The sequence below is a fragment of the Argiope bruennichi genome, chromosome 6, assembly GCF_947563725.1.
Source record: "Argiope bruennichi chromosome 6, qqArgBrue1.1, whole genome shotgun sequence".
NCBI lineage: Eukaryota > Metazoa > Arthropoda > Arachnida > Araneae > Araneidae > Argiope > Argiope bruennichi.
Genome location: NC_079156.1, coordinates 130,671,873 through 130,686,033, shown reverse-complemented (window position 1 = coordinate 130,686,033; position 14,161 = coordinate 130,671,873). Strand labels below are relative to the sequence as shown.

At 25.9% G+C, this 14,161-nt stretch overlaps 1 protein-coding gene across 6 annotated transcripts in view; it reads left to right on the top strand.

Annotated features, from left to right (window-relative positions):
* Nucleotides 1-217: 217 nt before the first annotated feature.
* LOC129971579 (unconventional myosin-Va-like) overlaps nt 218-14,161 on the top strand; it is a 54,929-nt gene continuing 40,985 nt past the window's right edge. For 4 of the 6 annotated variants that reach the window (XM_056085477.1, XM_056085472.1, XM_056085478.1 and 1 more), the window contains exons 1-12: nt 218-458; nt 611-728; nt 2,921-3,022; nt 3,559-3,670; nt 4,555-4,611; nt 5,850-5,994; nt 6,987-7,143; nt 8,066-8,291; nt 10,056-10,163; nt 11,333-11,454; nt 12,501-12,632; nt 13,379-13,512. In XM_056085477.1, the coding sequence (XP_055941452.1) occupies nt 702-728; nt 2,921-3,022; nt 3,559-3,670; nt 4,555-4,611; nt 5,850-5,994; nt 6,987-7,143; nt 8,066-8,291; nt 10,056-10,163; nt 11,333-11,454; nt 12,501-12,632; nt 13,379-13,512 (1,322 nt within the window). In that variant the 5' untranslated portion in view covers nt 218-458; nt 611-701. Of the gene's footprint in view, nt 459-525; nt 729-968; nt 1,141-2,920; nt 3,023-3,558; nt 3,671-4,554; nt 4,612-5,849; nt 5,995-6,986; nt 7,144-8,065; nt 8,292-10,055; nt 10,164-11,332; nt 11,455-12,500; nt 12,633-13,378; nt 13,513-14,161 lie in introns of those variants that run through there. The other 2 variants (XM_056085473.1, XM_056085474.1) reach the window with 2 other exon arrangements.

Sequence of the window (14,161 nt, the reverse complement as noted above, 5' to 3'; positions counted from 1 at the left end):
ATATTTAAATTATTGTTTATAAATATCGATTATTACTACTTTTAGTTCTACTTTAAAAATTCGAAAAAGAAACTGAGACTAGAGCATTCTTTTTGTTTTTCGGTATGTCATTAACCACTATGTCGTCACAGCTTCAACTTCACGTTTAGGTCTGCAATACGGTACAACTCTTTCGTTTTCGTGAAGAATTTCTCTGGCACTCTCAAAACTGATCCTTCCATGACATATTTTACATGCTTATAAATTTTCATCGTTCTATTTTTTTAATGACCGAACTTCTGTTTTCTTCTTCATGAAAAAAAGAAAATTATTTTTCTTCTATCGAACGGCACATAAAGTAAATAATCGATTTTGCAGAAGGTGGTCGCCGAAGTTAGTTTCGATTGTTTGCTAATTTTATGTCCTTAATGGTAGCGAAAGAATAGACTGTCAACCGGTTTTTTTAAAGCGTTGATCAGGTAGGCATTCAAAAACTAGTCCATCTGCTTACACAACATATTCATATTATTACACAGAATGTGTGTGGATGAAAAATATCTGTGGGTGGATTTTATTTATTTTTGTTCTATTGAAACGGTAGTTCTTTCACTCTGTTTCTGTTGTCTTTCAGAATATAAATCAATATGAATTTATTCGTCTGAATAAAAAAATAGAACATGCGGGATACATGCGAAAGATAGAAAACATCATCCTTCATCAAAATGTCAACTGCCGAGCTCTATTCCAAGGTAGGTGACATTCTCCTGCATCTGTCAGCTGTTATGTAAGAATTTTCTGTTTAAATCATAGATTCGGTGTTAATTTTTTCATTCACAAGTATTTCGGGAAGCATGTGACTGTTCCGCTTTCACGTGATACTAGTTTTTTTGCCGTGTTTTCATTTACTGCTTATCAAACGTGTATCGAATTTTCGTTATTAGCAAATGGATCGTTTGCGTGGAAACACATTGCCACAATGTAATTATTTTTACTTTTCTGAGTATACCGTTAATTTTTATCTCAATAGTAAAAATAAAATATTATTCAGAACTCTGATATTGAATATGTGAATTTGAGAATCAATGCTTCTGCTATATTAGAGAACAGTTTATATAATATGAATCACGAAAAAGACACAATTTTGATTCAGTGATGGAAGTGGTATGTCTACAGTATTTAATAAGCATTCAATTTTAATAGACATTTTAATAGTTTGTAATATTTATGAGGTTGTATCTTTATACAACATATTTCTGAATAGAAATCTTGATCAATATTTGAAATACTTTGTACTGCAAATATTTTTGACCAATATCTTTGTGAATATGTATTGAAAATTCAATATATGCATAGATTTTAATTTTATCTTAAACAGTTGTTTATATAATTTATTAAATCTAAGTGTTATATGATTAAATGCATTACTCTTTTCATGTGCTTATTGTTCCTTTATTAAATTTTTTGAAATTTTAGCTGTATTTTTTAAATAATATTACATTTGATCATATGTTGTTATAGCTGTTAGCTTAAATATTCCTTTTTATATTATTGTTGGCATGGTTACATTTGGTTTCTTTTCTATAATTACACTATTATTTTGAAGTAATGAGCATATAGTTGGTTAATATCAAAAAAATTTGTAGATCCTATAGATAATTTGATTTAAAAAAATTTAAGCATTTGATTCAAAATTAAATCTTTATTTCATTGATTAGTGATACAATTTTTTTCCCCTCCTTTATAAGCAATGTTTTATCCAGAGCAAGTAAAATGTATTGAATTCACTTATAAATTTTCATCTTATACCTAGTTAAAATGTAAAGTAAATTATTGGAAAAGTGTTGTAATTTATCTCCATATAACTTATGTTGCCCTAATTAAATTGATCTTTTAGTCTAACAAAATTGATTTATTTTATTCATATTATTGTTAGCTTTTAAATTGTATATCTTTGTGTAATTTTGGTACATTCTCCAATCTGTAGAAAATTCATTATCTGCTGTTTTGAAATGAAATAAAAAAAGAGTTAATTATTAATTTTTTTCTGTTTAAAATATTAATAACTAATTCATTTCAAATAAACTAATTCATTAAAAATTAAGTGTTAATTTAATTAAAAATAAATCTAAACTTATTAAACTTTCTTCTGCTGCTGACCCTTATTTGTCTTGAGGGGAAAAAAAAGTTACAAATTTATCGACTGAGGAAAATTGCACTGCAATTTCAATGTTGAAAAGAAAATTTAAAAAAAATTTTAATACAAAATTGAAATTTAATTAAAAATAATGATCTTGAACTTTGTACTGAGATGTTTAAAATCAAATGGTTCTAAAAATTATTTTTATTGTCAAATGCTGGTGTAATATTGTGAGAAATTTCACAATTATGATATTTTATTAAAACATCTCGGTTAAGGTCATGATCCAATGCTCCAGTGATTGTTTTCCTATTAGAAGCTTAGTGCATCTGCAAAATTTTGGTGCATTTAGTATTAATAAAATAAGTTGATTAATAAAATAATTTTATTTAAATTTTGTAATTAATTGCTTTAGTATGAAATAATGTTAATCCTGCAATTTTACTTTAAGGGATATTTGTAATAAATTTAAGAGCATAGTTTATTTTCTGATGTTTTTTTTTTTTTTTTTATATATATATATATTAAAATATAAGTTGTTGAGAATGAGCAGGTAATCGGAGAGGGGGGGGGAGGCAGGGCACTATTTGTAATTTTTGGTATTTTAAGCATTTAAAAATTGTTTTTTGTTATGTTTGTTTGATTATTGAAGGTTATATTTTATAATGTTTCTGGGTAATATTTTATATTACTAGGTTATAAATCATTTGTATCTTAACTGTTATATATCTTGAAGCACTGAAAAAAAGTTACAATAATAATATTACAAAATATAGAAAATACTCATGATTTTAATTTTTGTAGGGGGCTCGTGTTTGGATCCCAGATCCAACACATGTGTGGGTTGGAGCAGAGGTAAAGAAATTTGGTAAAGATGAGCTTGAAGTGGAACTTGAAGATGGATCAGTAAGTATTTTTATATTTTGTTTTATTGAATCTGACAAATATTTATAATGGATGTATTCAATATGATTGTAAATTCATAATGCATTAATATTTTAATTTTTACCATGGTAAAGAATGAGAAGAGTTAAAATCTTCAGAATAAGCAAGAGTGAAAAAAGATAATTTTTACTTTAAATTGTGCAGTGCTGTATAGTTCTACTTCTGCTATTGTTGCCATTTTAAAATTAAATTAATAATAAATTATTTTTTCACATTTTTGACTTGAAGTAAAAAAAAAAAATGTTTAATGTAGATATAATTTAATGCTACTGTAATGCACACTTTCGTGTCTTTTTCTTGTTTACATTGTCTTAAATAATTATTGTTAAGAAATTGTGTCATAATTGATTTAAATTATTATATTATATTTAAATTGTGTCTTAATGCTGCCTTATCCTGTAGTACTCTGAAATCAAGATAATATTTTATTTTTATTTAATTCAATTTTTCTTCCTACTGTTGTGAATCAAAAAGTTTTTCTTCTCACCAATTTTCAGACTCAACTCGTTAAAGTCACCTCAGATGATAAATTGCCCCCTTTGAGAAATCCTGATATCCTAATAGGAGAAAATGATCTTACTTCCCTTTCCTATCTCCATGAGCCTGCTGGTAATTCTTTTTCTTTTTTTTTTCTCACCTAAGACTGATATAAAGAGTTTATTTATTAATAGAGAAATAAATTAAATTTAGGTATTTATAATTATTGCATACAAAACTGCTTGCACATATTTTATATGAACCTATATAGTGTTTTTAAATTTTTTTTCATCCGCCTTCTTGTGAATATTTAGTTTTACTCATTTAATTAAACATTCTTTTAGGAATTTCAAAAGTAGTTTTATGTATTTCATTTTTTTTTCAAACTACAAAACACAATTTCCTTTTTTTTTTTTTTTTCATATTAGAGTATATCTTAATAAGATAACTTAATATTATTTATATTTAAAAAAAATTCTTATAATACACTTAAATTTTGTTTAAAAATTAAAAAAATTTTGACAGTCAAAATTATTTTGAATTTATGCATAATAAAATATGAAATGCTGTCATTGGTTTCATTGCTGTGGGTTCAAGTAATTGTTAAATATCAAAATTCTGCTGAAACACAGAGTTTATGGAATATTTGACATCCATGGTATTTAAAGATATAAAAAATAATTTTCAGGAAAATGGAATTTAAAATTTTAATCTTTTAATGCTACAAAAATATCAATAAAAATACATGTTGAATTTATTTAAAATTATATTTTTACTTATTTGTTGATTTATAAAGAATGAAGTTACTTGTTGTACAAATATGCTTTGTAATTTAAATTCTGTATTCTTTAAAAGGAAGACAAGAGCTTCTTCAAACTGATAAGATATTTCTAGCTTGTTAATATGTATAAATAAATTAAAATCCGTTAATAAATTTATAGCTTCATTTTCATTTCGTATTTCTGTTAATAAGATTGATATGATAAATTTTTCAATACAGATTTTATCTTTTACAGTTTTATACAACTTGCAAGTTCGTTTCTGTAACCAAAATGCCATCTACACGTACTGTGGTAAGTAACAAGAATTTATATTAGATTCTACTCTTTTATTTCATACTTTATCTAATTTTTCAACTTGTTAAAAAAATTTAATTTAAAATATGAAAAAAAAATACACGCTATTTTTAGGTAAAATTTTTATTTTTAGCATTTTTGGTATACAGTTTTAGCAAAATTTGTACTCATTTGGTGAAAGAAGAGTGTTTAGAATGCAAAATAAATAATGAGCTATTAATGCATCAGCATCCTATATTATGTTTTACCTCTTTCATTGATAATAATAATTTTAAAGCACTTGTTTTTTAAAGTAACAATATATGCACACTATATTTAATTTAATTTTGTGTTTCTTATTCTGTTTATTATACTTTTATATTTCATAAAAAAAAATAAGTAATATCTTTCTAGCATTAATCCTGTATTTTTTTTTATTTTTTTATTATTATTCTACTGTTGAATTATAGTAAAATTTTTGTTCTGAAAATATTCCACATAATGAAATGAAGAAATATTTATGAAGAAGCTTAATTTTTATGAGATTATTAGATTATGAGATTATTATTTTATGAGATTCAAAGCACATTCTTTCAAGTAAAAGAATGTGCTTTGAATTCAAATTGTTTAAGTTTTTTGTTATGCCTTAAAAATGTATAGAGGTTGTAAAAAATGTATTAAACGGACAAATAGGATTAAATTTTACCAAAAAGTGATAGAACACATCCTAACCTGGTGTTTCCTTATAAGTTAGCATATGAGAAATGTGCATAAGGTTTCATCTCTTATGGTGTATAAAAGTTTCAGCTTTGAGCAATAAATAACTCTTTCATATCTGTTGGAAACTAAAAAAAGTTTCTTATATAGAATCAACTTAAAACTAAAAACATATTTTGCAATTCTTTTTTAAATGTATCTATTACAATGCACATTTTATGTTTCCAGATTTAAAAACAATTTAATAATAATGTAGCTTCCATTAGAGATTTTGGAAGCATGCTGATGAGTTTGACATTGCTTTATAATATTCATCGATTTTCTGATATGTAATTTTTATTTGTTATATTCTTGTATATTCAAGGCTTTTTTCATTTTCTATCAACAGTAAAATGATCATATTGCGCATAAATTCTCCGAAATCGAACAAATATATTTATCTCTGGGGAAAAGTTACAACAACTTAAGTTTTAAAATTAAAACCTTCATTAGTGTTAAGTGTTCAATGAATACTAATTATTTCTTTTTTTGTTTTTCAGGTATTGTTCTGGTTGCTATCAATCCATATGAGGAGCTTCCTATTTATGGCAATGACACTATTATGGCATATCGAGGGCAGTCCATGGGAGATCTCGACCCTCACATATTTGCTGTATCAGAAGAAGCTTACACACAGATGGAAAGGTATTTTTAAATATATAACAATTATAGATTTGAAAGTTAAAAAAAAGACTGCAGTAATTTAATAATTCAGAGCATTTCAACATTATAAATCATTCACTACAAAAATTTTTTATTATTTTTAAAAAAATATTTTTTGACCATTGTGCTTTGTAAAAATTTAAATATCACCTTAAATGTTAGCATATCAAGTTCTTTTGATGCATGTGTAAAAACTATATATTCTACGAACATGTCTGATAGTGAGTTGGATGATTACTCGATATCATTTTCACAATTGGGTAGCATTAGGAAATGAATTGCATAATTTCATTGGCAATTGTTTTTAAATTGTTTTTTTAGAAATAAAATAGACCTGGATAGCCTGGTGGTAGGGTGTTGGATTCGCATCAATTGGGTTGCGAGTTTGAATCCTGCTGGCCAAAGACTCTCCGTGTGTGTGGTAGCTGATGCACATATAAATCTGTCGGGGTTACAAACTCCTCAATGTAGAGAGTAATACCGCTGGGGGCACTGGTTCAGAGATGATCGTTCTCCGATTCAGGTCTAAATTGCTATCTGTGGATGAGTTAATGAAATGCATGAATATAGTCCGCTCCATAAAAAGGAGTATGATGTGTGAGTAGCTAAGACATACTCTTGGTCCTAGATGGTGCTGCTGAAAAAACAAGAGATGCTCTCTTAGCTTAAAATCGCTGACTTCGTCTGCAGGCTTGTCTATGACAAGTGCCATTAGAAACAATAACAACAACAGAAATAAAATAAGTTATATAAGTTAAAATAAGTTTTTTGTCACAATTGAAACTCTATCACCCAAAAGTCCTTTCTATTATTGATTATTACTTTATCAAAAGTTTAAAGGTGAAAAAGGCACATTTTAATAATTTCTTTTGATATGGAAATATTGCATCAGGTTTATACTACTCTTTGTGTATATTAAATTTCAGATCTGTTTTATTTCTTGCCAAAATGTAAACATAAAAATTCCTTTGCAGAGAGAGCCAAAACCAGTCAATCATTGTTAGTGGGGAATCAGGTGCAGGGAAAACAGTATCAGCTAAATATGCCATGAGATATTTTGCCACTGTTGGAGGTTCATCCACTGAAACTCAGATTGAAAAGAAAGTGTTGGCTTCCAATCCCATTATGGAGGTAAATTTCTAGCTATCGTTTTTGTTACATATTTTGCACTGAAAGAAATAAAAGTTTACAAAATAAAATCTTCCTTATTTTCTTATAGAAGATGCAAATTGGCTTATTAAATGCGTTATAAGCTAAAAAATTTACTATACATAATCACTTAAAAATTAAACTGTAAAAAAAAAAAATTATTTTTGTATATGTTTGTTTAATTTATAAATTAGCATGCAGTGTATTAAACACATTTATATCTGTATTTTAAAAATGGAACTAAATTTTTATTTACTTTTTGTGCAATTTTTTTCATCCTACTTGCTTTATTTATTAAGTAAAACTTTTTTCTTAGCTATACAAGTTTCTATTTAGAGATCTTGTTTACTGTGAAAAGTTTAAATCTAAAATAAATTTTAAGTGAATATTTTATTGCAAGTTGGAAAATTTAAAATTCATCATATTAGTTACTTTTATTTAGACCATATAACTTTTAAAGTTTACTTTATAAAAATATTTTCCTTAGCAATAATTTCATCAAACATTGAACACAATCGCCCCCTCTCCTTTTTCTGACATACATTTAATAATTGCAGAAACATTAATATAATGTCAAGAAAAATTATGAAGTTTTTCAAACAAATTAATATTTGTTTTATTTTGTACTTTATGAAGTATATTCTATCATTTAGAATATTTAAATTGCTGATAATTTCAAGATTATATTTTATCGGTTTTAAATATTTTAGTAATGTTTTATTTGTTTTGAGTCAAAATTTTTTATAATTAATAACATGATTCACAAAAACTAATTTGTGGGAAAGGAATTCAACAATAATTCAATATATTAATCATATTGAATATGACATTAATTATTATTATTACAACTATGTAATTAAGCAATTGCTTTGATTTAAAGAAAATAATTCATACTATTTTATAGGCCATAGGTAATGCTAAGACCACTCGAAATGACAACAGTTCCAGATTTGGAAAATATATAGAAATTGATTTCAACACCAAATATCATATCATTGGGGCGAACATGCGTACTTATCTTCTTGAAAAATCACGAGTCACCTTCCAAGCACCTGAAGAAAGAAATTACCACATTTTCTACCAGCTGTGTGCTTCTGCAGATCTGGAAGAAATGCAAGATCTACAGCTGGGTAAGAATTTGTGTAATTTAAATTATTTTAAAAGGAGCCACATAAGTCTTAGTTTATAAAATTTTATTTCTTTTCTGTTTCCGTAATTGAATCTGTTTTCTGTTTTGGCTTACTTTTCTTTTATTTGTTTGATGACAAGCATAATTAATTCTATCTCTCTAAAGTAGCAAAATCTACTTTTTATTTATATATATATATATTTGAAATTTTGATTGCATAAACTGAATATATAGTTTATAATTTATCTACTTTAATGAATTTAAGGTTATTTTCTATATAATTAAGGCTTCCTGGAGATTTAAAAATAATGAAGTTAAGGCATTTTGCTATTTTTAAAATAAGTTGTATATAATTTTAATCTGCTATTTCTGCTGTCTGTAAAGAAGAAAAAGCAAAATCTGATTTGAAAAGGATCAATATTTAAAAAAAAAAAATGTTTAATTGATGATATAAACTAAAAGTTTTTAGATATGGTGCAGATATGTTAAATATGTAATAGGATACTGCTTAGTTTTATATGTTTGCCTTCTTTAACCTGTGATGAGCTCAGCTCATCATGAATTTTGTTGAGTTAACTGCCAATGACAAACGTTTTCTTGCCAGAAATCACGTGTTGATGCTTTTCATAAAAACGTTGTATTTATGGAAAAGCTTTTTATAATGAAAAAAGAAACTGTAAGTTTTGATATCAATCTTTTCTCTGAAAACTTATAAAATTAAATTATCAGTATAATTAGTACTGACTGAAAATTAAGTTCAAGCAGTTAATAATTCATTTTAAATGTTTTAATTAAATTCTTAAAATATGATTGTGAATTCTTTAAATGGTTTCGGACACCGAACAAATAGGAAATAAATCAAATTGGAGATAAATAATAAAATGAAATATTTGCTTTTGGAAACTGGGAAAGAATTTAATTGGGATAGTTATTCAGCATGATGCTTAGATATTTTCTGGATGAGAAGCAATACCAACTCTTATGCCAGATCATTTGATATCTGGGATCTGATGACAGACGGTACCTATTTTCATCTAAAGTTACATGGCAAATTTATACTGTTCTCTCCAGTTGCATTAATCAAGACATTACTGCAAATTGGAATAAGTGCAGTCTGGATAAAAGTATATATGTAATACAACTGCTGGAAGGACAATATTTTTTCTTCCCAATATCCTCCCACCAGGGGACACCTTAGAAATGAGGATGAGAAGCTTCCGATGTGGTGGTTGGTTCTTGCCATTCTAATGGGTACAGAAATGATGAGGATTGGCTACCTACTATCAATGACAGGATGTACTTCCCATGGAAAGTTGTACTGTGGCCATGGTGATTCTTAGGATACTATTATAGTTCCTGCTGGTGTTGCTGTCTTGGCAGTCTGGTGATTCAGATTCTTTCATGTACCTCGGAGCAGGTCAAAGTAGTTATTTATGTTTCCTTCACATGTCGGGTTAAATTTTTTAGGACATCTTCCGTCTTGTAATAATAACAAAGCTATCTGCCTCTTTTATAAATTGTAGTGCACTAATTGCTCAATTGTGGGCCATTGCTATTTCTTATTCTTCTTGCACATATCATTTGATTAGCAATGTATGTATTAATTAGAAATTTCAACAATCATGTAGTTTAAATGGGACGTATACATTAAATGTTTTAATGTAATGAATTATATAACTATCTGTAAGCACATTGAATATGATTGATATTAAAAAAATATATTATTTAAATATATATTTGCAATTTTTCTATCTTCTCTTTATAGGGGACCAAAGCTACTTTAATTACACAAATCAAGGAGATGCTCCTATCATATCAGGAGTAGATGATGCCAAAAACTTTCAAGAAACAAGGAATGCCCTTTGTTTACTAGGTATGTTTATTTATTCCAGTTTTTGACAGTTTCGTACTTAGATTATCAATAATGGTTATACATGTCTTCTTTTTGTTTAATGTTTAGTTAAATTGAAAATATTTTTTTTCTCTTTTTATTTTGAACAAATGAATGATTCTAGATTTGAAATATTAAATAATAAATTTTGTTTTGAAGGTAAATATTAAGAGCATTTTTTAAAGGATTTGGATTATTGTGATTTCTTTGACGATTTAAATAATTGTAAAAGAATTTTCTATGAAGAACTAAAGAACTTTCTATTCTTTTATCTTTTGAAACATCCAAGTTTGTCTTATATATTTTGGAAATACTTTTTATGTTTGAATTTTTAAAAACATAATTTTTATAGTTATAAGAATTTTTTCATTCAGTTTCAATAAAATGCAAAAATATTTAATGTAATTGTAATCTTTTTGTTTTCCATTTTTGCTGTGAATGACAGATACTTAGATTGCAATTATACCAATTATAATTTATACTAAGCTTATAAATCTCAATAAGAATAAAATTGGATATGAGTAATAATTTTTATGTGATTTTACTATTAATGTGTTTTTTTAATTATAAAAATCTTACTATTATTGGTTAAATTAGCCTCTAATCAAAAACAGAAGCAAGAACAGACTATCTAGTTGATTAAAGAAACTCTTTTAAATAACACTTTCCAACTGTTGTGAATAAATTGTGATTATGGTTTGAAAACAACCACCCACATGCATTTTTATTATGTTTAATTCATATGTGATTAAAGTTTTTGATTTTGGTGGTCATTGACTACTCAAATTGATGCATAGCGAACGTTCTGAACATCAATATCATTATGAATTGCATAATACATGTTTCTCTGTCTTAAGGAAGTAGATGGAGTTGCATGAAATTAAATGACTTTCTTTTTAAAGGCAGAATTTTATTGTAGAAAATCATGTACTATTGGCAATATATATATTCTATTAAAATTTATAAATTACTTTTTAATACATCAGAATTATATTCAGAACTTATTTACCTTAATTTAATAAATCGCTTTGTAACAAAACCAAATAGTCAATTTGAACTGACAATAATTCTAGTGTTTAAATGTTGCCAGTTAATGATCACTAAGGTAATAATTTAAATGAATATTTAAAATTTAAATTGGCTTTTTTTAGGTTTCTCAGATCAGCAGCAAATGATGATGTTCCGAATTCTATCCGCTGTTCTACACCTTGGTAACATTACCATTTTAAAAGGAGGACAAGCACAAGATGATCCTGATAGTTCCTTTATACCTGTAAGTTATAGATTCTATAAAAGGAAACGATGAATTTTTAAACACCAATTTAACAACTTCAATATTCTTTAGCTTTGTCATTTAAATTTGCATTTACTCTCATTTCTTAGACAATGTAAAAATTGCATGTTCCATGAAACAGATACCAATTATTCCATTGAATTTTATGGGCTATATAATTGTTGAGTGATTTAAACTACTGTATTTTTTAATTATGTTAATAAGCTTTGTGTTTAAATAACTTCATTGCAATAAAAACTATTAAAAATAGTTTTACATTGGGCAATTAATAAGTTTTTGCTCAATTTAAAAAAAATTATTTGCTGCATATTTAATTTACATTTTTAGATTTTTTTGTTAATTTTTTTAATAGGCTTAATAAATGATCAGTAAAACTTGCAACAATTTTATTCACTAAATTATTCAATATAATTTATATAACTAAAATTTTTAAATCTCTTTGCATGTGAAGAAAAATCGTAGAATTTTTTTTTTTTTCTTTTCAAATCTAATGTGAAGAAATTGTTGAGTGATTTATGGATGTGAAGAAGAAATCCATTCTAATTATGATTTTTTTCTGTTGTTAAAGAAAGTTATTTACACAATTGATTTTAAACGGGCTTATTAAGATAATTCTTTTATCCTTTTAAGCATCCACTTATTTTGATATAATAAATTTAAGATAAAAAATGTGAGCACTTAGAAGTGAGTGGATTAAACCTTTTTTGCATCTTATCAAATGTTTGAAATTTAAAATGATACTGCTATAGAATATTAAAGATATATTTTAAGAATTTTAAGGCTGCTTGGAAGGCTATTGTCTTTGTATTTATTCTATTCAGTTTTTGGTATTTTTATTATTTTTGTTTAAAAAAAAGTATCATAGTTCTACACTTTGAACCATAATTCAAAAGTATAATCATGGATATCTCATTTTCACATAATATTATTATATCTTGCAATGGCGCAGATATTCTATTTGACTTGCTTTATATTTGTATAAGGGATTTATAGTATTTCATCTTCATTTATTCTTTCTTTTGCAGGATAGCGACCCTCACCTTGTAACCATGTGTGATCTTCTTGGTATAGAATGTGACCAGATGAACACATGGCTCTGCAATCGTAAAATCCAGAGCATGCGAGAAGTCATTACTATGCCATTACCTCATACTCAGGTAAACATTTTTTTTAATTGCATGTTATTTCAATAAGAAAGATTTTTTTAATCATATGAATTGTAAACTGAGCAATTAACTTGATGGAAAGCAGATTAAATTGTTACTATGACAAATTTAATTGAAGGTATTCAGATCAAATTATTTTAGTTTTCTGTTGAATATTAAGAAACTGACTGTTTATTTCAAAAATTTTATTATTAAATTCAATTCTAAAATTTTTAAAATTTCAAAAATTTTGCCACTTTCTGCATTTTTTAAATGCAGTTTGTAAAAAACCTTATATTAGCCAAAAAAAAAAAAAAAAAGTAAATACATCTTGGAATTGCTGTTTGCTAAGTTTAAAAATTTTCTTATACCAAACATGAAATATTTAGTCTAGAAAGTTGACTTTTAAGTTATATTAATGAAGCATTGACTTTGGAAAATCTGAAGTTTTTTGTAATAAGTGCATATGAACAAATTTCTATTATGAAGCATTAAATAGCTGTGTTGGGATGGATTTATTCTAAGCACATTAATTAATTTTGTTTGGATTAAATTGGATGAAGGATTAAATTGATGTTTGGAAGAATTGGATTTTTTTATTTTCAAGTTGACTATTTGATTTGAGCTTATTTATTTATGCCTTTTTTTCAAGACACTTATTATTATGATTTTCTTTGAAAAAATAAATTTAATCAATAGCATATGCATACCTTTATTTTATGTACTATTTAACAATAAATAACAATATCTTCTTGCAGGCTTTATTTGCTAGAGATGCTTTAGCTAAGCATATTTATTCTCAATTATTTGAATGGATTGTTACACAGATTAATAAGTCTTTGGCCTCGAACAAGAAAGTCCATAAATTCATTGGGGTTTTAGACATTTACGGGTGAGTATTATGTTATATGATACAATTGACAATGCTAAAATTAGATTTCTTCATTGATGTTGTAATAATTTTGTTCTCATTTATTTACTTACCCTAATTTATCCATTTTTGTTTTGTTTCAAAGTCATTTAATTTAATCATTTTTTTTTAATTGTTAATATTTTTTAAAAGATGTCTTGCCTGAAATTTAAATTCATTAAAACATGATGGAAGAATTCTTTATCTTTCTTAGGTATTTAATAAAGGAAATAGTTGAATTGTTTAATGACAGATTTGTAAAGGGCAAAAGAATTCTTTAAATCATTTCTTTTGTAGAAACATGCTGTATATTTCATTGTATAAAGAGATGGAATATATTCCTTGACTATATTAAAAGCAAAATGTAAAGTAAAACTGTGTAAATATAAAGCATAAATTTTTTATTAGTTCTTTGACTTCTATTTTTCTTTGTTTGATATTAGTGTGTAACAAAGATTGATATTAGTCTGTAACAAAGATAGAAATGATTAGCTAATTATTTAATGCATCTTTGAAAAGTAATCTCCATTATTCTTATATTTAAATACATTCTTAATACATTTTTATGGATTTGTAATAAAATCCTTCATTAAATATAGCAAGTTTATAAGTTACATTCAGTTCAACCTTT